This window comes from Vicugna pacos, chromosome 32 (genome assembly GCF_048564905.1).
Source record: "Vicugna pacos chromosome 32, VicPac4, whole genome shotgun sequence".
In the NCBI taxonomy this organism is placed as follows: domain Eukaryota; kingdom Metazoa; phylum Chordata; class Mammalia; order Artiodactyla; family Camelidae; genus Vicugna; species Vicugna pacos.
In genome coordinates this window covers 20,543,204-20,568,570 of record NC_133018.1, presented here as the reverse complement: position 1 = coordinate 20,568,570, position 25,367 = coordinate 20,543,204, and the positions used below count along the sequence as shown (strand labels likewise).

The window sequence follows — 25,367 nt, the reverse complement described above, 5'->3', positions numbered from 1 at the left end:
CGTCAGGGAGCCCTGTGTGTCCCCTGGTGGCCGAGGTGGGAGAGCTGGGCCCTGCTGCCCCCTTATCTTACCCCCGGGTCATGTCACTCCCACCTTTCTCGAACCACACATCCGGGCCCACCCTCCCGGCCTTCACCGTGGTGTCCTGCCTCTTCACGTGGCTCACTCACTTCCTCCTGGCTCGTGTGCCAGCTACCTCGGAGACCCTCTGACCACCTGCCCGACAGTTCCTTTGCTGTCCGCCCAGGCCTGTTGCTTTTGAGCCGTTGCTACACCGACAGGGGTGTAATTTATCTGTGACCATGTGTAGTCAGTCTTCTCACCCAGAACGTATGGCACTTTTGTCTGTTTCGTTCACTGCCATACCCTCAGGGTCTAGAACAGTGCCTGACGTATAGGAAGTGCTCAGTGAAGTTTTGGGCAGATGGGCTGGATGGATGGGTGGATGGATGGGCTAGGTAAGGTCGTATTGCATGGGGTCTCATGGGCCACAGGCAGGAGGGTTTCCTCTCAGTGCTGTGGGGACCTTGGGAGCTATTACAGGGCAGTGGGGACTCATCAGGGTGTTGAAGTGAGGGGTGACCCTACCTCGGTTTCATAGGCCCCCGGCTGTGGCTCCTGCAATCGCTCACCCTCCTCCTCTCCTCCCTCAGGTCCACCTCCACCTCCTCGCCTGTCCGCCCGGCCGCCACATTCCCTCCCGCCACCCACTGCCCACTGGGCGGCACCCTGGACGGGGTCTACCCCACCCTCATGGAGCCTGTCTTGCTGCCTAAGGAGGCTTCACGGGTCACCCGGCCCGAGCGGCCCCGAGTGGACACCGGCCACACCTTCCTCGCCAAGCCCCCGGCCCGCACAGGGCTGGAGCCTGCCTCCTCCCCCAGCAAGGGCTCCGAGCCCCGGCCCCTGGCACCCCCCGGCTCCAGCCACGCGGCCATCGCCCGCACCCCAGCGAAGAGCCTCGCACCCCACCACGCCAGCCCGGACCAGCCGGCGCCGCCCGCCTCGGCCGCGGACCTGCACCGGGAAAAGACTCAAAGTAAACCCTTTTCCATCCAGGAATTGGAACTCCGTTCTCTGGGTAAGACCACCCTGACAGCGGCCACCTTCATAGACGCGATAATCATGCGTCAAATTGCTCACGATAAAGGGCCGCGAGAAGGAGGTTCGCTGGCCAACGACTCCCCTCGCGATGGTAAGACTTCCGGCCCCGCCGCCCGCCCACCCCGTCTTGTGGCCTAAAGATATTTTCAGATCTCTGCTTTTTATTTTTCCCCGCCCATTTTTTGTTGGTTTTGGTATTTTGTTTTGAAACTCGTCTTCGTCGACTGCACGCTCTGATGATTCCTCAGCTGCGCCCACCCCCTCTGGCTGGGGGCACCTCATCATTTGCACATCGTTTTATCATGATTTTTTTTTTTTTTTGGATTTTCGCTTTTTTCCTTTAATGAATGGATCTGTGATTTTGACTTCAGCCACGCCTCCCATCTCCCCCTTCGCGCCTTTGTTTGGGGAGCGGGGCTGTGGAGGGGCTCAGGCTGATGCCTTTGCCTGCTGCCGTGTGTGGTTTGGAGGACGCCCCCCGAGGCATACAGTGGGGAGAAGACGGAGAGTGGGGCACCCCCACTTTCCAGGAGGAGCTGGGAACCTGGCCCGTGCGTCCTGCCCAGGTCATGAGGGAGCCTTGGGGATGACCTGGCCCCACATCCTCTTGCTGACCCACCAGCCAGCATCCCTGGAGGAAAGGGGGTTCTTCTGTGCTTCCCTCTCACCTCCAGCCCCAGCTTAGGACTCCCCTGTGCTGGGGTGGGGCTGGGGGGCTGGGGGACTGCGGGAGCTGCAGCCCGGGCAGGGGCACTGGGACCTCAGTCTCACTCCCTCACCACCTATCCGCTGCCCCCACACCCCCTTCCCAGAGACTCATCCTCCCCATCTCACTCCACCCCCAGCCCCCACAACCTGGGTCTGCCTCTGTCCCTGTCCCTTTTTCCATCTGTGTTGCCGCCCACCTCTCACTCTCCCTGGGCCTCCCTCCATCTCCCTCAACCTGTGTGTCTCATTCTCTGCGTGTTTTCTCCACCCATCTCTTTACCGTCCTCTCTCTCCCTGCAGCACCCTTACCCTCCTTTCTCGATTCACCCCCACCCCTGGCCAGGCAGTAGCCGCCACTCTGGCTCTTTCCCTCTCTCCATCCGCCCAAATACCCCCCCTACTCCGGCCCTGGGGCCCCAACCAGCATGGGAGGGCGGGCTGGGAGGGGCAGCCTGGCCCTGAGTCCCCACGCCTGCCTGACTCGCCCCCTCGCCCTGCTGCAGGTTACCACGGCGGCAGCTACAGCCCCGACGGGGTAGAGCCCGTCAGCCCCGTGAGCTCACCCAGCCTGACCCACGACAAGGGGCTCCCCAAGCACCTGGAGGAGCTCGACAAGAGCCACCTGGAGGGGGACCTGCGGCACAAGCAGCCAGGTGGGGTCCTGCCCTGCGCCCCCACCCACCACAGCCCCGTGAAGCAGGGACAGTTGTTGCCCCATGGCACAAGTGGGGAGACCAAGGCGCTCGGAGGTGGAGGAGTTGGCCCTGCCGCACAGCTCAAAGGGCAGAGCTGGGACTTGAGGACGGCAGCCCTGCTGAGCACGCGCCTCGCGCATCCCAGCCACACTCTGACCAGCTCTGCTCTGTCCACAGGCCCAGGGAAGCTCAGCGGTGAGGCTGCACACCTCCCACACCTGCGGCCGCTGCCCGAGAGCCAGCCCTCGTCCAGCCCGCTGCTCCAGACCACTCCCGGGGTCAAAGGTCACCAGCGGGTGGTCACCCTGGCTCAGCATATCAGTGTAACTACGCCTTCTGTGCCCTCCTCCTCATTGCCTTTGCACCTGGGGTGGGGCCAGGCCCTGAGGAAGGGAGGGGAGGGTCCACACACAGTCTGGTGGGTAAACTTGAGTCCTGGTGGGGTGAACCAGGGATCTGGGGGTTGGCGAGGACAAGCCACGCCAGGGGTTCCAGAATCTCAAACTCAGCTGCTGTAGCTGTCCCCTCATCCAGCTGATGGAGCCATAGGTGCCCCAGCCCACGATTCACATCTTACTTACTCTGGCCAGTGGAGTCCCACCTATCTCAGGGCCCAGTCTGAGACCCTGGCCAACCCCCCTGCCATGCATTTGGGGGCATTGAGGCAGCTATGTTCTGGCTCGAAGCACATGGGGGGCCTGGAGCCCAGCCGCAGGGTTCTGCCCCACAAAGCTCAGTCCAGTCCTCACCCCACCCGGAAGGGTCTGATGGGATGGCTGGTCCCTGACCCCGCACCTCTCCCCTACTCCTCGGGCTGTAGGAGGTCATCACGCAGGACTACACGCGGCACCACCCCCAGCAGCTCAGCGCGCCCCTCCCCGCCCCCCTCTACTCCTTCCCCGGAGCCAGCTGCCCCGTCCTGGACCTCCGCCGCCCACCCAGCGACCTCTACCTCCCGCCCCCGGACCATGGCGCCCCAGCCCGTGGCTCGCCCCACAGTGAAGGGGGCAAGAGGTGAGTGGGGGAGGGAGGCGGGGTGCCCCTTGCTGGGCACTGCTAGGCCCTCATCAGGTGTCTGCCTTGGGAGGGTTGAGCTCAGCAAAGTGTGAGGCCCACTCAGAGCCATTGTGCAGATGAGACACTGAGACTCGGGGGAAACTGGGGAGTTTGCTCAAGGTCACAGTGCTGTGAGATGACAGCTGACACGCACACCACGTTCTGGGGTCCGGGCACTGAGCTAAGTGCCTCACGCTTGTTAACCAGGATCCTCACCACAAACCCAGGCAGTGCAGGCATGTTATCCCCACTTCACAGGTGAAGAAACTGAGGCATGGGAAAGTGAATTCACTTGCCCACAGAGACGCAGCCAGTAAGTAGTGGAGCTGGGATTTGAGCCAGCACTGTGTGGTCTGAGAGCAGCCTCCCGGCATGCACGTGTGCTTACACTCCTGGTTACCCCGGAGGCCCGGGGTCAGAGAGGAGTGGGCAGGGCCCCCAGCTCTAGGATGAAGAAGCCGTTCTGGTGGGGCACAGAAGTGGGAGACAGCAGGTGTCATTGGGGGAACAGTGGGGTCCCTGGCATGGGGTGTGGCAGGGGTCAACAAAGTACTGCCCACAGGCCAAATCCAGCCCGCAGCCTGTTCTCTTGTAGTCCAGGAGCTAGAGCTGGTTTTTCGTTTTCAAAGGTTATAAAACTAAATGAAAAAGAATACAGCAGAGACTACAAGTGGCACACAATGCCTGAAATACTTACTCTCTGGCCCTTCACAGGAGAAGCGCGTGAAGTCCTGGTTTAGAGTGAGGCAGGGCTTGGAGGGGGAGTGGAGAGAGGGGTGCATCCATGCACCCCTTCGAGAGCAGGAGCTCTGAGCTCTGACCACAGCTGGGGCCCTCTCTCCGCCCAGGTCTCCAGAGCCAAGCAAGACGTCGGCCCTGGGCAGCGGTGAGGACGGTATCGAGCCCGTGTCCCCGCCTGAGGGCATGGCAGAGCCTGGGCATCCCCGGAGCGCCATGTACCCGCTGCTGTACCGGGACGGGGAGCAGGCGGAGCCCAGGTACCTTCATGACAGCCCCCTCCCCGTCCTGGGATGCTGAGGACTTGGGTTCTTGCCTAACTGCAGCCTCGGTCCACTGCTGTGCAGGTGGGGGCTTGCCAGAAGCTTTGGGGTGCAGCTGGGGGACCTCAGCAGTAGCTTCCCGTGCCTTAGGCTGGGGTCTCTCGGCTCAGGCCCGGCCCCTGTTGCCAGCATTTGAGGATCTGAGAAATAAAGAGCTAATGTGCTGGACCAAAGTGGGTCCCAGGGGTGGGATGAACGCAGACAACAAAGCCAGACCGCCTGGCCTCCAGGAAGGGTGTGGTCTGAGTCCACTTTGGTTCCCAAGGCCCGTTACAGGGGTTGGACTGTTGCAGGTGTACAGGTGTTGCACCCCAGGGCAGCTGAGCTCTCCAGAGATACCCTGAACCTAGGCATAGGCGAACGACAGAGGAGATTTCAGATGTGGCCCCTAAGAGATGGGAGGTGCAGGCACAGGATGAATTTTTAAGACAGCTCAGATGGTGAGCGCCCCATCATCAAGGGTATGCAAGCTCAGCGCCAAAAGAACTGACCTGGGGTGTCTGATCCTCGCAGCAGGATGGGCTCCAAATCTCCAGGCAATACCAGCCAGCCGCCGGCCTTCTTTAGCAAGCTGACCGAGAGCAACTCGGCCATGGTCAAATCCAAGAAACAGGAGATCAACAAGAAGCTGAACACCCACAACCGAAACGAGCCCGAATACAGTAAGGGCCCGCCCCTCCCCGGGCGGGGGGCGGCTGCGGGGCTGGGGGCCAGCACGGCAGCGAAACCCACAGCCCGGCGCACCTGCTGACCAGCTCTCGCACTGGCCCTTCAGCTCACACTCAGGGACCCCTGGGCCGTGTCTTTTTGCTGTCAGTGCTGGCTGCACAGAGTGCAGCCCCCAGAACGGTGCCCGGCACGCAGTGGTCTGCGCTGAGCCCCATACCGGGCACCAGGGATGGGGTCGCACCCATACAAGGGCCCTATGTGTCCCCCGTTCATGGTGCCTGCCACGTGTGGGACTTCTCTCCCCTGTTTATGTGATTCCTGGGCATAAATCCTAGCTTAGCTCGGCCCCTGCTAAGCACAGTGCCTGGCACACCTCAGGAGAATGCGCGAGTGGGTGAGCCAGTGAAAGAGGGGTCGTCACCATCCCGGGCCTCAGATAGCTCATTAGCTGAGGGTAGTTCAGGGGCCCTGCGGAGGCTTTTCTGCTTCTGGGGCTGGGGTCACAGCCTTGCAGATAGTTACCAGCCCAGGCTTGTCCAGCTCAGGGTCTTGCCAAGTGCAGGGCACGGGCCAGCAGGTCAGCAGCCCCAGCGAGCTGGTTGGAAATGCAGAATCTCAGGCCCTGCCCCAGCCCTGCTGAATCCGTCTGCCTTGACAAGCTCCCAGGAGGTGCGCCTGGCCTCCACCAGACAGGCGACAGGTGGGAGCAGGTGATTCCTCAGGACCTGTGGGCCCAGAGGTCTCACCCATCTTATCACCCCCTCCAGATATCGGCCAGCCCGGGACAGAGATCTTCAACATGCCAGCCATCACCGGAGCAGGTAACCACTCGTCCGGGCTGCGCGGCCCTCCCCCTCCCCCGTCGTTGGGTGCCCCGGGCAGGTCACACTGAGCGTCTGGACCTGGGAGGAGACTTGGGAGTGAGGCCTTGGGAGTCAACGGGACCCCACACTAGCCGTAGCCGTGGTGACAGGCGGCCTTTCTTAGTTCAAGCATGTCCGCTCCTGTGGTCTAAACAAAACCCTGCAGTGGAGATGCAAAGGCCAGCGAGAGTGGCAAGGAGTCTCTATCTGGAGTTCACTGCCAAGGTCTCCTGGTGCGTCTAGTACAGTATTAGAATCACGCACGTCTATCCAGAAACTTCCCTGGCTTGTCTGCTGGGGTCTCAGATGGAGGTTTGAATGCGTGGATGGGAAGTGGGCCTGTGCGTACGCACGCTGCACTCAGGGTCCACGTGGGCATCTTCTATAGATAGAACGTTAGTTTTCCTTGCACATTCCAGCCAGGGGGCTGGGGAAGCAAGGCCGATGCATTACAGGGGTGGGTGTAAAACTCACACACAATTTTAAGGGAAAACTTAAGCCTTCTCGAATGTTTTGGAGCCTCTGGGGTTGGACCCCCAGCTTCTGGTAGGGCCCACACTGTGTGTTTCTGCAGCCTTCATAGAAGGACAGGAGTGAGGCTGTGGGGAAGTGCCCTGGCGAGTCTGGTGTGAAGGGCTGAGCCCAGAGCAGACGGGGCGGATGCCCTCCGTGGGCAGGCCTGCCGATGGGAAGAGCCAGGGGCATCTGCAGCGGGGGATGTGCTGACCTTCCCCGGGGCTAGCACAGGCCTTGAGCTCTGGGAACGTGGGGAGCAGAAGGCAGCTATTGGATTTTGTCAGGGGGCCAGCGGGGCTGCTGAGTGAGGTCCCGACGTCCGTCCACCCAGACACCAGACACCTGGGGCTTTGCTGAGCCTCAAGCAACAAGGAGGAGACAATTTGGCCGAAACAATGAGATGTTTGGAAATGAATGTTTTCGGGACGTTCTAAACCTTGACCAAGGCACTAGACACACAGCTGCGTGTGTACGTAGAAATTCACACAGGACAACAAAGATTTGTGTGAAAACTTGTATATAAATTAGATTCAACTTTTTTCAAAGCAGTTTAGTCCACACACAAAAATTTCCCCAGACCCCGGTCTCTGCTGCTTTAGTTCCTGCTTTGTGACTGGAGATGATCGGCTTCCTGTCTAGACCGTCAGACTGCGGACCCGTGACCTTGAATGGGAAAGCTCAGTGAACGTCTGTGATGGCTAGGACACTGACCTGCCAAGGAACCATCGTGTCTTCCTCACATCTTTTTCCCACTTCCCAGTGTTTTCGTGTGTAGGATCATAATTTTTTTTTTTTTTGTCCCCCAGCACTCACCTCTGCTAGAGATTTTGCATTTTCTTGATGGAAATTTTTATTTTTTTAAGTGCTAGTGAAATGTGGCCAGGACATAGCTGAAAAAAAGGTTGAGGTATCCTGTGGCTGTGCATGAGTTTGAAACTAAAAGGAAAAAAAAGAAAATGTTGATGGCAAATAGTCGCTTTGGAAACATGAGTTTTAGAAGGTGCCGTGTTGCTCCCAGTGTCCCAGGAGCCAGCAGTCCAGTTTACAGATGAGTTAGGGGGTCGGCAAGACCGTCATTCAGCCACCTGGTAATCATACAGTTGGCTCAGAGCGGAAGTTTTAAAATTCATGAAAATTTTGCCCGATGGCAGATAGCTTTGTTGGCAATTTTTGAAAGCAAAGTCTGGTTTAACAGAAAATGCCGAAGAGAGGCACATTCCCCAGGGTTTGCAGAAGCCCCCGGAATGGTTAACAAGAAAGAGACAGAAAACCTGGTAAATAGAAAAGGCTTAACTGACACGACTTTGCAGCGGGTGTCTGGAAGGATCCATGGGGGACCGTTGCGGATCGGACCACTTTGTGCCGGGGTGGCCGGGCCGGGGGCGGCCATGCCACTGTCTCCAGCTCTGCCCTGTCCCCCGCACACGCACCGTAACTGCATGGCTACGACCCCCACCTCACCGTCCGTCTCTGCACCTCTTTCTCCTCGTGGCTCCCAGGCGGGGAGAGGGGGGCGGGAGGAGAGTTAGGCCCAGCTTAGGGGGCAGGCAGGGGCTTGAGGGTCCCAGGCCTCGCAGGTGGGGGCAGCTGGAGGACCGTCTGGTCAGCATCCCTCCCAGCCTCCCAGGGGCCCCCAGGAGCCAAGGTGGACCCCCCCATGCCCAGTACTGAGCTCTACCTTCCCTCAGTTTCTTAGCAAATAAGGCGACCCTCTGATCCCGCCCCTACTCCCTCTTTTCAAGGCCACTTGGAATTAAAAAAAAAAAAAAGCAGCCCCAGCTGGGAATAGGGGGCCAGAAGGGGCTCTGATTTCCCAGAGGGCAGAGTAGGAATGAGGCTTGGGGGGTGGTCATCTAACCCCCCAACCCCACCTCCCCCCAGGAGTTCCTAAGAGCTGCCAGGGCCCAAGTCAGAGGGAGCCCCCCGTCCCCCTGCAGGAAAATTCCGGGGGGAAGACAGGGAAATCAAGAAACGTTGCTTTGCCGAAATGTGCTCACTGTGTATTCTCTCTTCTCCTCCCTCCCTCCCTCTCTGCTTTTCTCTCTCCCTCTCCCCTTGTCCTCTGGCCCCTCCTGGCCCCTTTGTGTGTGTGTCTCTCTCCCAGGCCTTATGACCTGCAGAAGCCAGGCGGTGCAGGAGCATGCCAGCACCAACATGGGGCTGGAGGCCATTATTAGAAAGGCGCTCATGGGTAAATATGATCAGTGGGAGGAGCACCCGCTCAGCGCCAATGCTTTTAACTCTCTGAATGCCAGTGCCAGCCTGCCCGCTGCTATGCCCATAACCGCTGCTGACGGACGGAGTGAACACGCACTCACCTCGCCAGGTCTGCAGGCCTCCTCCGCCTTGGCCCTCCAGCCCCACCCGCCCCGTCTGTTCCCACCCCGGTGTCATTAATCCTCCCGCCTCCGCGTTCCTCTGACCAACCCCCTCCAGCTTTGGAGCTTGTGACTTGATTTTTGTGCGCGTTTGACGTGGTTCTGGAGTTGGCTGATCCCAAGCTGGGCGGGCACCCTCCAGTGTCCGCGTCGCCCCGGTCCGCCCTCGCCCACTGGGCCCGAGGGAGCTGCCGCTTTTCTAAGAGCACTCACGCCGCTGCCCAAGCCCTGCCCTGCCTTCCTCCCCTGCTGGACACAGGTCCCGGGATGCCTGCGTCCTGGGGCCCATCTTGTGTCTCCTTGGGGGAGATCAGGCTGGAGTGAGGACCCACCTTCCCTGTGTGGATCCAGGGGACCCCTGGGCTCACAGCAGTCAGGCCGGGGAGGGGGCTCTGTCGTTTCGGGTCACCGTGTCCATGGCTGGTCTTAGGCGCGATGGGAGGAGACTGGTGTCTGTGTGCCAGCCCCAAACTCAGATGAGTCAGGGAAGACAGACGGGCCAGTTCCCCCTGCCCTGGGTTCCCAGTCAACACTGCAGATCAGAGCAAGGGCCAGGCAGGGAGATCTTGGGCCCATTTTTCTGACCTGGATGCTGTGGCCCCAGGGAGTTTCTGGACTTCGTGGAGGCCCAGTCCTGGCCCCAGGGGTCCTGGCTTCTCTGCAGAGGGCCTGCAGCCTTCCAGTCCTGGCTAAGTCCTGAGGCAGTGGTCAGGGTCCAGCTAGAGGCCTGAAGCTTCACGCTTGGGGTATCAGCCTCAGGGCAGCCTCAGGGGGTTTGCAAATAGTCGTACCCCCTCCCCTAGTAGAAACCCCCGCAGGATCCAGCCTAATGGCTGGGTCTGGCCGTCTGGTCGACTTCCTTGGCTTCCCGGGGTCGAGCTGCTGTTCTCCCTCCACAGGGGGCCTGGGAAGCAGGCGGTTAGGGCCTCAACCACGCCCCACCCCGTAGCGTGAGCACTGTCCTCATGGTCCAACGTGGCCCCTTCCCACATGTCCCCCTGCAGGTGGCGGCGGGAAGGCCAAAGTCTCTGGCAGACCCAGCAGTCGAAAAGCCAAGTCTCCGGCCCCAGGCCTGGCGTCTGGGGACCGGCCACCCTCCGTCTCCTCGGTGCACTCGGAGGGTGACTGCAACCGCCGGACTCCGCTCACCAACCGTGTGTGGGAGGACCGGCCCTCGTCCGCAGGTGGGCTCCGGGGGTGGGCGGGTGGGCCCACGGGGCTGTCGCCTGCGGGATGCACGCATCCTCGGGGCTGTGTGCCCGCCCCATGGGCAGAGCTGAGCTGTCAGTGCTTCTCGTCAGGGCCCGGGCGGAGGGAAAGGGTGCGATCAGAGAGGGGACAAAGGACCCAGGAAGTAGAGAGAAAGGGCCATGGCAGGGGTCGTTCCCACGGGCTCAGCGGGTCACAAGGGAGCCCTCTGCTTTCTCTTGAGAGCGCAAGGAGGCCCCCGGGGACTTCGGTGGGGCGACTGCAGGTTTGAGCGGTCCCTTGGCTGCAGAGCAGACCCCAGCTGCAGTGGCATGAACAGGGAGGGGGCTCCTGCTAGTCCAGCAACAGGTGGCTGGGCACGAAGCCAGTGTGAGCGCTGGAGGAAAGGAGAGGCGGGCAGCCAGAGACACCTACCGGCAGTTAGAAGGTGATGGGGTCGCAGGGGGCCAAGGCCCCATTTCTGTAGGTGGTGGCCCATGGGGGCTGCCCAGCTCACTGGGGCCTCCCGGGCATCTTTCCCCATCTTTCCGGCAGGTTCCACGCCGTTTCCCTACAACCCGCTGATCATGCGGCTGCAGGCGGGGGTCATGGCCTCCCCACCCCCACCTGGCCTCCCCGCGGGCAGCGGGCCCCTGGCCGGCCCCCACCACGCCTGGGACGAGGAGCCCAAGCCGCTGCTCTGCTCACAGTACGAGACGCTCTCCGACAGCGAGTGACGGTCAGCACGGGGTGGGGGCGGCGCCAGGGCCCAGCGAGCGACCAGAGCAGCCAGGCAAGGAGCCGGGCGGCTGCCGACTCCCCCAGCCGAGGAAGGAGCCCCTGAATCTGCCTGTATGCCTGTCTGTCCGTCCGTCCAGAGCTGGCATCCTTGCCTGTCTAAAGCCTTAACTACGACTCCCGCCCCGGCTGGCCCTGTGCAGTGACCTTACTCAGGGGATGTTTACCTGGTGCTCGGGAGGGGAGGGGTCAGGGAGGGGGCGCGGCAGGTGTGTGGTGGCCACACGCACGCAGCCGGGGCGGCCAGGGACCCAAAGCAGGACGACCACGCACCTCCCACGCCACTGCCTCCCCCCTTAACGCATTTGGAACCAAAGTCTAAACTGAGCTAGCAGCCCCCCGCATCCTCCCTCCGCCCCCATCCCGCTTAGCACTCTGGACAGACGGACACAGGCCCTGTCCAGCCCCCAGCGCTCTCGTCCCGGTCCCCATGGGCTGCGCCAGCCAACGAGACCGCTGGAAACCAAGTCAGGCCAGATGGGCAGGTGAAAGGGCCAGGTGCGGCCTGGGGCGAGCGGCTGCTCCGAGGAACTGGACTGTTTTTTTCACACATCGTTGCCGCAGCGGTGGGAAGGAAAGGCAGGTGTAAATGATGTATTGGTTTACAGGGTATATTTTTGATACCTTCAATGAATTAATTCAGATGTTTTACGCAAGGAAGGACTTACCCAGTATTATTGCTGCTGTGCTTTCGATCTCTGCTTACCGTTCAGGAGGCGCGTGCAGGCCGACAGTCAGTGACCCCATCGTCCGCAGGAGCAGGGGGTAGGGGCTGCCCGCTCGCAAGCCCCCCTGCGTCCTCCCTCCCTCCCTTCCTTGGGCAGAATGAATTTGATGGGTATTCTGTGACCGCCATCTGCGCACGGCGGTGGCGTCCTGTCATTTACACACGTTGTTCTCATTAAAAAGCGACTTATACTCGAGTTACAGAGGCTTCTTCTCTCCCTCGGACTGGCCAGCCAGGAGGGCAGATGACTTGGGGAGGGGGACGGTGGGAGTGTACCCCTGGGGGGAGGGCGCAGGGACACATCCCCTGACTCACCAGACTCGTCCCCCTTGCAGGCGAACGCATACCCACAGTGAGGATGTCACTGTGTGGACATCGAACAGTCACACCCCTGGTGAGAGTATCGCGTATTCACACCCACGGGGAGGGTGCGTGTTCACACTTGTGTTGGGGGTGTCTGAGGTGGGCATCATCAGTTCTTAGCTGTCAGAGGCGTTCTGGCGAGGCCGGAAGTAGAGGGGGGCGTGTGCTGTGGCTCCCTGCGTGGTAGCTGCTGCCTGTTTGCCCAGGAGGAAGGCCTTTGTCCCCGTGCGCTGCTCCTGAAAGGCCCCTGCAGATGGCAGGTTTTGGCAGCCCCAGAGCTGCCTCTCAGCTACCCCTCGGCGCTGGGGGTATTGGTAGCCTGCATGTGGCCTCTGATGCCCGCCCACCTCTCCAAGCAGAGGTCAGAGTACCTCCACCAGCTGGGTCAAGGTCATCCGTGCCCTGTGGCGTGAGGGACCCTGGGCTCCATCTGCAGGGTGTGGGGCTGGGCCACGGCCCCAGGGCTGGCCCAGCGTGTAGACACCTGGCAGCCAGGAGATGGTGCCCCCTTGGAGGACCTCAGGCCGCTGTGCTGAGTCCTGGATCTGCCCTGGGAGGTGGACCTGGATTGCAGGATCCTGGAACCTTTGGGTGCCCTGAGGAGTGTGGGAGGGGGCTCTCTGCCCCTCCCAGGTCTTGGACTAAAAGGGTGACCCCAACAAGGCAGTCTGCAAAGCAGGGATTCTCTTTTGGTTGGAGTCATGCTAAGCCCGCGGGCCCCGTGGTTCTGGGTTCCACCCCCATGTCCGTCTCTCAGCTTCTTGGCCCAGGCACCCAGGGGCATTGACCTCCACCCACCTGGACACACGACCTCAAGTACCCAGAGAGGGATCACCTGGGCCCCGTCAGCTCCCGGGAGGCCGGCATGTCTGGCCAAGGGGACAGTGTTCATGCATCTGAAGCCTCTAGGAATCTGGTGGGGCCTCACTGGTAAGGATGGCCATAGTCCTGGGGCTCCCCCACCAGGCGTCAGCTGGCAGCCACACGTTCAGCACCCTAGGGACGACCCCCGCGGCATGGGGGGGGTCTGCAGAGGAGACCACTAGGGCCTGCTGGAGGCAGAAATTGCCAGCCTCCGCCCCGGTGGTGCCCAGCGCCCAGGCCAGCTGAGCACCCCGTCTGCCCAGGCTGGGGACCCAGGCAGTGGGAGCATACTATGTCCTCCAGGGACCCTGCCCAGCCTCCCTGGTGCTGTGAGTTTATTCTGGGAGCCTGTGCCTTGAGGCAAAGTGAGCAGAGTGCTTTGAGCTCCACAGGGCTCAGCCTGGCGCCTAGGCTGTAGTCTTGATGCTGGCAGGCAGGTGGCAGTGTTGGGCCAGCAAAGGTCCCTGCCCTGGGTGGGCCTCCCTCCATCCAGGGTGCAGGCCAGCCCCCACCTGGAATCCAGGATGGGTCAGATTGTGCTAGCCACACCAGCCACCAAGGGTTGGCCGTGCATGCTGGTGCCACCCAGGAACCCACGGCAGCTCCCTCAGCTGTGGTCAGACCAGAGTGATCTGGGCATAGACACAAGTCTCAGCCCACATGGTCGTCTCTGCCAGCCCTCTGTCTCTGTGGCCTCAGAATTGACACCACTTCACACCTCTTGTCTACTCTGACACAGTGGCACAGGCCCAACACAGAGATGTTTGCCAGGGGCAGGGAACGCTCATGGCCTCCTGGTGCCTGTGGAGGGTTCACCATCTTCCAGCCTCAACCAGCCAGTCCTCAGCCTCCAAAGGGTTCATCCCACTCCCATCTTGTTTGGCTCCATCTTAAAATGAAGGCCCATGCTATTCGCTGACCCTCGTCTCCCTGGAAAACTCCTAAACACACTTCAAAACCCAGCTGGGGCATTACCTCCTTTAAGAACCCATCATCCTGCCCCATCTTTCTCCCCCCCCCCCCCCAGCCTCCGCTAACACACTGCCAGCTGTCAGACAGAAGCCCTCAACAGCAGAGCTCGTCTTGCTCTGCCGGCCTCCGTTGTTGACTGACCCCCAGCGACTGTGTTGAGCTCAGCTGACACTGTGAGGACCAGATTCAACAGACAGTGAGAACGTGATTTGTAAAGTACAGGACAGGCTGATGTCCCTGTGTCTTAGGACGTTGGGAAGTTAGTTAAAGTGCAGATTCCTGGGCCCCACCCAGAGAATATAAAGGATTAATATAAATGATTCTCTGGGTCCAGGGTGACGCCTGGGAAGCTGTGTCCGTCAAGCAGCCCAGGTGCTTGCAATGTAGGTAGTTTGCGGCCCTCGTTCTGGGGTGGGGGGTGGAGCCCAAGGTCGGGGCTGGCCCCTGGCCCCTTGGCTTCTCACTGGCCAGGAGGCCTCCAGTAAGGGCACAAGGCTCTGCAGGAGGGAGCCCCGGTCCCCAGCCTGAAGAGCTGCCTGCAGGGAGGGCGGGAGCGGGCTGGCCCCCACGGCACTGCGGTTGGCTCAGGACAAGCCCTGCGGGGGCCGGGCGATGCAAACCCGGAACCGGAGCCGTCAGGGTGGCTCCCTGGAGGCGGCAGCTCTTGGGGGAGGCAGGCGCTGAGCGGAAGGAACGTGTGTGGGCACAGGCTGGGGAGGGGGCGGTGAGACCCAGCCGGGGGCGTTCAGGAGCCCGGGGTGGCTGGAGGTAAGTCTGGGGGGGCCCTGGAATTTCTGAGACAGAACAAACCAGTGCCCAGTAGTGATTTGCTGGTTTTCTGAAATCGAGGCGGCGTTGGCTTGCAGGGGTGCTGGACGGGTTGAAGGAGAAACAGGCCAGGAGGACGGTGCGGGGCAAGATGGCGGGTGGGCTGGCAGAGAAGTTCAGGACAGAGCCCCCCTTGCCCCAGGGAGGGGGGACGGGGCCAGGCCACTCGGGGGGCAGGCTGGGGGGCCATGTAGCGTGCGGGTAAGGGGGGACTGTGGAGCCAGCTGCCACTTAATGGCCAAGTCCTTGAACCCTCTGTGCCTTGGTTTCCCCATCCGCAAAGTGATAACGTATTGCGGTGACGAGTCACTCACGGAGGGGCTGTTTAGTTCTGCAGACACCGTGTAACCCACCTGTGTGGGGGCCAGACAGTGGGACGAGGCAAGGAACAAAGCCAAAAACGGGTTTGCTAGGAAAAGAGAGGAGGAGGAGGGGAAAACGCCAGGCGGCCGGCAAGAGTGAATCTTGTTTGCGTATCCGAGGAATAAGCTGATTTGATGGGCGGCAGCTGGCGGGAGGGCTCCCTGGCCGTTTTGAAGGCTAAGGACGTGCATCTGAGGAAACGAGTTTGTTTTTACGGATTCCCCGGGAAGCCACGAGGCTTCGCTGTGGCGGACGGGCTGTCCTTCCACCCGCACCTCCCCTGGAGATCAGCCAGGGCCCGCTTCCTCATCAGAATTTCCCACCGGCTACCTCACGGGCTCCTTGGGACGATCACACGCGTAAAGTGCCGACGGCTGCCTGCAGACAAGGTGAGTGCTCCGTGTCCACGTGGGCTGCCAGGGCTGTCCTTTCTGTCATTGCTATGCTGGGGAGGAAGCGACGGGACCACAGATGGGGTACCTGTTTGGGGGTGGGGTTTCATTTGAGGCCCGTGCGAATCCAGAGATTGGCAGGCGTGACCGAGGAAGAGGCAGAGCGAGGTGGGTCAGACTGGGAGTTTGGGGCCAGAGCCGGCCCTCCAACCTTGGGAAGTGTTTCTGCCCCTGCGAGAGAGACGGATGCCCTGACCTGCTCCCAGGAGAGTCCTGGCTTGATTCAGTTGCAGCTGAAGCTTTACAAGCATGAATTCTCACCCTCCCAGCTGCCTGGGAGGTAAGACCGTGCGCCTACTTTGCAGATACTGAGAGAAGTTAAGGGAAAGGTTCTTTTTTCTTTTTCTTTCTTTCTTTCCCTTTTTTTTTTTTTTTTAACAGATGTTGGCCATCTGTACGTCTTTGGAGAAATGTCTGTTTAGAAGTTCTGTCTTTTTTTTTTTTTTTGATTGGGTTGTTTGGTTTTGGTTTTGATATTGAGCTATATGAGCTGCTTGTATATTTTGGAAATTAATCCCTTGTCGGTCTCATCATTTGCAAATACTTTCTCCTATTCCATAGGTTATCTTTTCGTTTTGTTTATGGTTTCCTTTGCTGTGCAAAAGTGTTTGATTTTAACTAGGTCCCATTTGTTTATTTTTGTTTTTATTTCCATTACTCCAGGAGACAGATCCAAAAAAATATTGTTGTGATTTATGTCAAATAGTGTTCTGCCTGTTTTCCAATGGGAGTTTTATAGTATCCAGTCTTATATTTAGGTCTTTAATCCATTTTGAGTTTCTTTTTGTATATGGTGTTAGAGAATTTCCTTTTTTGGGTGTATATATTAATTGAAGTATAGTCAGTTACAATATTGTGTCGATTTCTGGTGCACAGCATAATGCTTCAGTCATACATGAACATACATATACTTGTTTTCATGTTCTTTTTCACCATAAGTTACTACGAGATGCTGAATATAGTTCCCTGCACTATACAGTATGAACTTGTTTATCTATTTTATATATATTTTAGTATCTGTAAATCTTGAACTCCCAATTTATATCCCTTCCCACCCCTTTCCCCTGCTGGTAACCTTAAGTTTGTTTTCTATGCCTGTGAGTCTGTTTCTATTTTGTAAATGAGTTCATTTGTCTTTTTTTTTTTTTAAGATTCCACATATAAGTGATATCACATGGTATTTTTCTTTTTCTGGCTTACTTCACTTAGAATGACATTCCTCAGGTCCATCCACGTTGCTGCAAATGGCATTGTCTTATTTTTTATGGCTGAGTAGTATTCCGTTGTATAAATATAACACAACTTCTTTACCTAGTCATCTGTCGATGGACGTTTAGGTTGTTTCCATGTCCTGGCTGTTGTAAATAATGCTGCTATGAACATTGGGGTGCATGTATCTTTTTGAATTAAGGTTCCCTCTGGATATATGCCCAGGAGTGGGATTGCTGGATCATATGGTAAGTCTGTTTTTAGTCTTTTGAGGAACCTCCATACCAGTTTCCATAATGGCTGCATCAAACTACATTCCCACCAACAGTGTAGGAAGGTTCCCTTTTCTCCACAGCCTCTCCAGCATTTATTGTTTGTGGACTTATGAATGATGGCCATTCTGACTGGTGTGAGGTGATACCTCATTGTAGTTTTGATTTGCATTTCTCTGATAATTAATGATATTGAGCATTTTTTCATATGCCTATTGGCCATTTCTATGTCTTCACTGGAGAACTGCTCGTTTAAGTCTTCTGCCCATTTTTGGATTGGGTTGTTTATTTTTTTGTTATTAAGTTGTATAAGCTGTTTATATATTCTGGAAATTAAGCCCTTGTCAGTCTCATCTTTTGCAAATATTTTCTCCCATTCCTTAGGTTGTCTTTTTGTTTTGCTTATGGTTTCCTTTGCTGTGCAAAAGCTTCTACGTCTAATTAGGTCCCATTAGTTTATTTTTGCTTTTATTTCTGTTGCTTGGGTAGATGGCCCTAGGAGAACATTGCTAAGATTTATGTTGGATAATGTTTTACCTAAGTTTTCTTCTAAGAGGTTTATAGTGTCTTGTCTTAGGTTTAAGTCTTTAAGCCATTTTGAATTTATTTTTGTGTGTGGTGTGAGGGGGTAGTCTAACTCCATTGATTTACATTCTGCTGTCCAGTTTTCCCAACACCATTTGCTGAAGAGGCTATCTTTACTCCATTGTACATTCTTGCCTCCTTTGTCAAAGATGAATTGACCAAAAGTTTGTGGGTTTATTTCTTGGTCCATATGTCTGTTTTTGTACCAGTACCATGCTGTTTTGATTACTGTAGCCCTGTAGTATTGTCTGAAATCTGGGAGGGTTATTCCTCCAGCTTCATTCTTTTTCTTCAGTATTGCTTTAACAATTCTGGGTCTTTTGCTGTTCCATTGGTCCATATGTCTGTTTTTGTACCAATATGATGCTGTTTTGAGTACTTGTAGCTCTGTAGTATTGTCTGAGAGGGTTATTCCTCCAGCTTCATTCTTTTTCTTCAGTATTGCTTTGACAATTCTGGGTCTTTTGTGATTCCATATAAATTTTAGGATGGTTTGTTCTACTTCTGTGAAAAATGTCCTGAGTAATTTCATAGGGATTGCATTAAATCTGTAGATCGCTTTGGATAGTATGGCCATTTTAACAATATGAAAAAAAAATATTAATTCTTCTAATCCAAGAACATGGGATATCTTTCCATTTCTTTAAATCATCTTTAATTTCCTTCGTCAGTGCTTTGTAGTTTCCCATGTATAAGTCTTTCACATCCTTGGTCAGATTTATTGCTAAGGATTTTATTGTTTTGGATGCAGTTTTACAGGGATTGTTTCTTTCCTTTCCTTTTCTGAACTATTTCATTGTTAGTGTGAAGAGATGCAACTGGTTTTGTATGCTAATCTTGTATCCTGCTACCTTGCTGAATTCTTTTATCAGCTCTAGTACTTTGTGTGCGGAGCCTTTAGGGTTTTCTATATATAGTATCATATCATCTACGTATAAGGACAGTTTTACCTCTTCTCTTCCAATTTGGATCCCATTTATTTCTTTTCCTTGTCTAATTGCTATGGCTGGGACTTCCACTGCTATATTGAATAGAGGTGCTAAGAGTGAGCATCCTTGTCTTGTTCTAGATTTTAGGGGGAAGGCGTTCAGCCTTTCACAGTTGAGTACTAAGCTGGCTGTAGATTTGTGATAAACAGCTTTTATTATGTTGAGATGTGTTCCCTCTATACCCACTTTGGTGAGAGTTTTTATCATAAATGGGTGTTGAATTTTATCAAACGCTTTTTCTGTGTCTATTGAGAGGAGCATGTCATTTTTGTCCTTTCTCTTGTTGATGCGGTGTAACACATTGATTGATTTGCATATGTTGAACAGTCCTTGTATCCTTGGGATGAAGCCAACTTGATCATGGTGTATGATCTTTTTTATGCATTGTTGGATTCTGTTTGCTAATATTTTGTTCAGGAGAGAATTTTCTAATTTCAGTCTTTCACAGACAGCTGTCCAGTTTTCCCAGCACTGCATGTTGAAGAGACTGTCTTTCCCCCATTGTGTATCTTAGCCTCCTTTGTCGTAGCTTAATTGACCATAAGTGCGTGGGTTAATTTCTGGACTTTCTATCCTGTTTCATTGATCTATGTGTGTGTGTTTGTGCCAGTACCATACTGTTTTTTAAACCTGTAAAGCAATGTTTAATTCACTATCAATACACGATGCAGGTTTAAATTTGTACCATTTGTTTATAGTAAAAGTGATCAATGAGCACAGTGTGGCTTTTTTGATGAACCAGACATTTCAGTCCTGACTTACGGATGACGGTTGCAGGACCTGTTATTACCAGCACAAAATTTGGTTCTCTCTGTATTTTTTGTTGGAGAACACATGTCTTTGCTGGAACTGACTGATTAACCCTGAGTTTTAAAAATAAAAAGAGAGAGATCAGAGATAGAAACTCTATCCTCTATCCTGTGTCTCCTTTACAGTTAGTGTATGTAGGTTGAAGGTTGTAAAGTCATCATTCTGGAATCTAGAGCCTGCAGTCAAATCCAATTTAGTTCATAGTCTATGTTTTTTATACTTGCCATTTCTTAAAAATTGAAAGATTTTACTTAAAAAATCTGAATTTCTGGTTCCTCTTAAAATTTCTGAGGATCTGGCAATACTAGGGCCATATTCCTACCTATGACTCCTCTTTTTTTTTAATTTTATTAGGTAAAATCGATACAATTTGACAATACATATATAGCACATGTAAATACATATGTACAATATACTGCACATATTTAATTTACATATATGTACTGTTCATTGTTTCTAAGAACAGATTAGAGCTTTAGATTTTTAAACTTACATAGTTAACAAAGGAATAAAGCCAATCACAAAATAAGGATCAACAGAATGCAGTAATTCAGTCATAAAGGACAGTCAAATGTGCTCACACATATTCAAGAAATCAATCATCTATGTTATAAATAATAAGTAGTTCATTTGTGTTCTTTTTTTAGATTCCACATGTAAGTGATGTCATATGGCATTTTTCTTTCTCTTTCTGGCTTACTTCACTTACAAGGACCATCTCCAGGTCCATCCATGTTGCTGCAAATGGCATTATTTTATTCTTTTTTATGGCTGAGTAGTATTCCATTGTATGTATATACCACATCTTCCTTATCCAGTCATCTGTTGATAGACACTTGGGCTGCTTCCATGTCTTGGCTGTTGTGAATAGTGCTGCTGTGAACAGTGGGGTGCATGTGTCTTTCTGAATTGTATTTTTCTCCGGGTATATGCCCAGGAGTGGGATTGCTGGATCATATGCTAAGTCTATTTTCAGTTTTCTAAGGAACCTCCATACTGTTCTCCATAGTGGCTGCACCAATTGACATTCCTACCAGCAGCGTAGGAGGGTTCCCTGTTCTCCACACCCTCTCCCGCATTTATCATTTGTAGACTTTTGAATGATGGTCATTCTGGCTGGTGCGAGGTGATATCTCACTGTAGTCTGATTTGCATTTCTCTAACAATTAGTGATGTTGAGCATCTTTTCATGTGCCTGTTGGCCATCTGCATATCTTCTTTGGAGAGATGTCTCTTTAGGTCTTCTGCCGATTTTTTGATTGGGTTGCTTGTTTTTTTGTTATTAAGCTGTATGAGCTGTTTGTATATTTTGGAAATTTGTCCCTTGTCAGTCGCATCATTTGCAAATATTTTCTCCTATTCTGTAGGTTGTCTTGTTGTTTTGTTGATGGTATCCTTAGCTGCACAAAAGCTTTTAAGTTGAATTAGATCCCATTTGTTTATTTTTGCTTTTGTTTCCATTACTCTAGGAGCTGGTTCCAAAAATACGTTGCTGTGATTTTGTGTCTGAGAGTCCTGCCTATGTTTTCCTCTAGGAGTTTTGTAGTATCTAGTCTTATGTTTAAGTCTTTAATCCATTTTGAGTTTATTTTTGAACACGGTGTTAGAGAATGTTCTGATTTCAGTCTCTTACAGGTAGCCGTCCAGTTTTCCCAGCACCGCTTACTGAAGAGACTGTCTTTTCTCCATTGCATATTCTTGCCTCCCTTGTCGTAGGTTAATTGACCATAAGTGCATGGGTTTATTTCTGGACTTTCCATCCTGTTCCATTGATCTATGTGTCTGTTTTTGTGCCAAAACCATACTGTTTTGATCACTGTAGCTTTGTAATATAGTCACAAGTCACCATGATTCCTCCCACTCTGTTCTTCATTTTCAGGATTGTTTTGGCTATTCAGGGTCTTTTGTGTTTCCATACAAATTTTAACATTTTTTTGTTCCTGCTGTGTGAAAAATGTCATTGATAATTTGATAGGAATTGCACTGAATCTGTGTGTTGCCCTGGGTAGCATGGCCATTTTAACCATATCGATTCTTCCAATCCAAGAACACAGTATTGCTTTCCTTCTGTTTAGGCTGTCTTCCATGTCTCTCCTCAGTGACTTACAGTTTTCAGAGTACAGTTAATGTGTTGTATCACACTGATTTGTGGATATTGAAAAATCTTTGCATTTCTGGAATAAATCTCACTTGCTCATGGTGTCTGATCCCTCTAATGTGTTGTTGGAGTCAATTTGCTAGTATTTTGTTAAGGATTTCTGCATCTACGTTCAGCAGTGCTATTGGCCTGTAATTTTCTTTTTGTGTGATATCTTTGCCTGGTTTTGGTATCAGGGTGGCTCATGGAGTGAATGTGGAATTGTTAGAGTGAATTTGGAAGTGTTCCTTCCTCTGTAATTTTTGGGAAAAGTTTCAGAAGGGTAGGTGGTAATTCTTCTCTACGTGATTGGTAAAATTGGCTTGTGAAGCCACCTGGTCGTGGACTTCTGTTTGTTGGGAGTTTTTAAATAACTGACTTAGTTTCAGCACTAGTGATGGGTCTGTTCATTTTCCTGTCTCTCTCTGGTTCCGTCGTGGGAGGCTGTGCCTTTCTAAGAAACTGTCCCTTTCTTCTGCATCGTCTGTTCCACTGGGGCATAGTTGCTTGTTAATAGTCTCCAGTGGGCCTTTGTATTTCTGTGGTGTCTGCTGTGACTTACCCTTTTCTGTTTCTTATTTTATTGATTTGTGTGCTCTCCTTGTTTTTCCTTAATGGGTCTGGCCAAGGTGTATCAATTTTGTTGATCTTTTCAAAGAACTGACTTTTAGCTTCATTCATCTTTCCTAGTCTCTGTTTCATTTGTTTCTGCTCTAATCTTTACAATTTCCTTCCTTCTACTAACTTTGGGTTTCGTTGGTTCTTTCTCTCATTGCTTTAGGTGTAAGATTGGGTGGTTTACTTGAGATTTTTCTTGTTTCCTGAGGTAAGCTTGTGTTACTAAAAACTTCCCTCTTAGAGCAGCTTTTTCTGGTCCCACAGGTTTTGGATCATCGTATTCTTGTTTTCATTTGTCTTTAGGTAATTTTGATTTCCTCTTTGGTTTCTTCTGTCATCCATTGGCTGTTTGGTAGCATGTTGTTTAGCTGCCACGTTTGTGTTTTTTGCAGGGTTTTGTTTGTTTTGTTTTGTTTGTTTTGTTTTGTTTATAGTTGATTTCTAATCTTAGAGCATTGTGGTCAGAGAAGATGCTTGATATGATTTCAATTTTCTTAAGTTGACCGAGGCTTGCTTTGCGGACCAGCACGTGGTCTATCCTAGAGAAGGTCCCACGTGCACCTGAGAAGACTGTGTTCTGCTGCTTTCAGATGGGATGCTCCGTAGATATCAATTACGTCTATCTGGGCTAATGTGTCATTTCGGGCCTGTGTTTTCTCACTGATTTTCTGTCTGGGTGATCTGTCCATTGATGGAAGTGGGGTATTAAGGGCCCCCAATGCTACTGCGTTACCGTCTATTTCCCCATTTATGTGTGTTAACAGTTGCCTTATGTCCTGAGGGGCCCCTCTGTTGGGGGCGTGTATATTTACAATTGTTGTAGCCTCTTCTTGGATTATTCCCTTGAGCATTATGCAGTGTCCTTCTTTTGTCTCTTGCAACAGTCTTTATTTTAAAGCCGATTTTGTCTGACATGAGTATTTTGTCTGACTCCAGCTTGCTTTTGGTCCTGTTTGCATGGAGTATCTCTTCCCGCGCCCTCACTTCCAGCCTGTGTGTGTCTCTAGCTGTGAAGTGGGTCTCTTGTAGGCAGCATGCATGCCGGTCTTGTTTCTGTGTCCATTCAGCCAGCCTGCGTCTGGGTCTTTTGGTTGGAGCGTTTAATCCCTTTACCTTTAAGGTAATCATCGATGAGTGTGTTCTTATTGCCATTTCCATTGCTTTGGCTTTGTTTTTGTGGGTCTTTTCCCCCTTTCTTCTTTTGTCCTGTTCTCTTGTGATTTGATGGCTTATCTTTAGCATTATGTTTGGACTCCTCTTTCTTTTTTGTGTGTATTTTCATTACAGAATTCTGGTTTTGTGGTTGCCATGGGGCTCTGGTATAGAAGTCTCTCTATACACGTGGTTGGTTTAAGTTGCTGACCTCTTAATTTCAAATGCAGTTTAGACGCCCTGCAGTCATGCTCTCCGCCTCTCACCATCGCTGGTTTTGATATCGTATTTTTCCATCTAATTGTTCTGCGTGTCCTTTAACCTCTTACTGTGGATACAAATGACTTTACTGCTTTAACGTTTACTGCTTTAACGTCCCTCTTGGTTTGTGTGTGGATGGTCCCCTACCTTTACCGTCTGTCTGCCTTTACTGGTCAGCTTTTCCATTTTGTAACTTTCTCATTTCTAGTCATGGCCTTTTCTACCTAGAGAAATTCCTGTAGCATTGGTTGTACAGGTTTGGTGGTGCTGAATTATTTTGCTTCTCCGTGAAGCTTTTGATTTCTCCATCAAGTCTGAACGAGAGCCCTGCTGGGCAGAGCAGTCTTGGGTGTAGGTTTTCCCCTCTCATCACTTTAAATATATCGTGCCACTCCCTTCCGGCCTGCAGTTTCTGCTGAGAAATCAGCTGTCAGCTTATGGGAGCTCCCTTGTACATTATTTGTTGCTTTTCACTTGTTGTGTTTAATATTTTCTCCTTATCTTTAATTTTTGTCTATTTGATGACTTTGTGCCCCGGTGTGGTCCTCTCTGGGTTAATCCTGTGTGGGACTCTCTGCACTTCCTGGACTTGGGTGCCTGTTTCCTCTTCCAAGTCAGGGGAGTTCTCAGCTTTTATCTCTTCAAATATTTTCTCAGGTCCTCTCTCTTCTCCCTCCAGGACCCCTGTAATGTGAATGTCAGGGCACTTCATGTTGTCCCAGAGTTCCCTTAAAATTATCCTCATTTCTTTTCATTCTTTTTTCTGTTCTGCAGTGATGACTTCCACTGCTCTGTCTTCAAGCTCACTGATCTGTTCTTCGGCCTCATTTAATCTACTCTTGGTTCCTTCTAGTGTGTTATTCATTTCAGTTACTGTGTTCTTCAACTGCTTGGTTCTTTATATTTCCAACTCTTCGCTAACAACTACTGACTTCTTGCTCTGTGCGTCCATTCTCCTCCCAAGTTCTCTGATCATCTTCACGACCATTACTGTGAACTCTTCCTCGGGTAGATTGCCCATCTCCTCATCGTTTAGTTCTTCTTGTGGGATTTTCTCTCATTCCTTTGCCTGGAACATCTTCCTCTGCTGCCTCATTTTGTCTAGATTTCTATTTTTATTTTTAGTGTGTGGTGGGTTAGTTACGTTTCTCAACCTTAGAAAAGGACTCTGTAGATGACGTCCTGTGTGTCCCAGCAGGGCAGTCCCCTCTTGTCACGTGAGGGCCAGGGGCCAGCTGGTCCCAGGGTAGAGTCTGGCCTGTGTTTGTGGACTCCTTCCACAGGCTGTAGGTTGTCTTCTTGGTTCTGGTGCCCACCCCGTGGTGGGTGAAGCTGGACTAGAGGCTCGTACAGGTCTCCTGGCCGGAGGGGCTGGGGCCTGCCCACTGGTGGGTGGAGCTGGTCCTGGCCCTCTGGTGGGCAGGATCCTGTCTAGAGGCAGCTGTGGGCTCAGGAGATCTTTACGCAGCTCGTCTGCTGAGGGATGGGGCTGTGTTCCCACCCACTCAGGTGTCTGGGCTGAGACGGCCTAGCACCTAGGCCCCCATGCTGTTGGGTGGAACCAGGTCTTGGTGCTAATGATCCAAACACGGTGTCAGCTTCCAGGAAAACTCATGTGACTGACTACTCCCCAAACCCTGAACTTCCGCCACCAGCTTATATGCCGCCAGGCTGAGGCACAGCTGGCCCCACCTCCCCAGGAGACCCTCTAAGACCAGCACAGGTCTGG

The 25,367-nt window shown here is 53.0% G+C and overlaps 1 protein-coding gene and 1 long non-coding RNA gene across 22 annotated transcripts in view; both read left to right on the top strand.

The window, feature by feature from the left end:
• The window catches only part of NCOR2 (nuclear receptor corepressor 2), a 313,102-nt gene extending 301,143 nt beyond the window's left edge, over positions 1-11,959 (top strand). For 11 of the 21 annotated variants that reach the window (XM_072953425.1, XM_072953430.1, XM_072953434.1 and 8 more), the window contains 10 exons: positions 654-1,195; positions 2,316-2,465; positions 2,685-2,830; positions 3,328-3,521; positions 4,412-4,561; positions 5,138-5,286; positions 6,061-6,114; positions 8,777-8,998; positions 10,055-10,234; positions 10,794-11,959. In XM_072953425.1, the coding sequence (XP_072809526.1) occupies positions 654-1,195; positions 2,316-2,465; positions 2,685-2,830; positions 3,328-3,521; positions 4,412-4,561; positions 5,138-5,286; positions 6,061-6,114; positions 8,777-8,998; positions 10,055-10,234; positions 10,794-10,975 (1,969 nt within the window). In that variant the 3' untranslated portion in view covers positions 10,976-11,959. The remainder of the gene's footprint in view (positions 1-653; positions 1,196-2,315; positions 2,466-2,684; positions 2,831-3,327; positions 3,522-4,411; positions 4,562-5,137; positions 5,287-6,060; positions 6,115-8,776; positions 8,999-10,054; positions 10,235-10,793) is intronic. The other 10 variants (XM_072953436.1, XM_072953440.1, XM_072953438.1 and 7 more) reach the window with 7 other exon arrangements.
• A 2,712-nt stretch (positions 11,960-14,671) lies between these two features.
• Positions 14,672-25,367, top strand: part of LOC140690908 (uncharacterized) — a 29,297-nt gene continuing 18,601 nt past the window's right edge. The window contains exons 1-2 of the long non-coding RNA XR_012066259.1: positions 14,672-14,730; positions 15,467-15,542. This is a non-coding gene — a long non-coding RNA (uncharacterized lncRNA). The remainder of the gene's footprint in view (positions 14,731-15,466; positions 15,543-25,367) is intronic.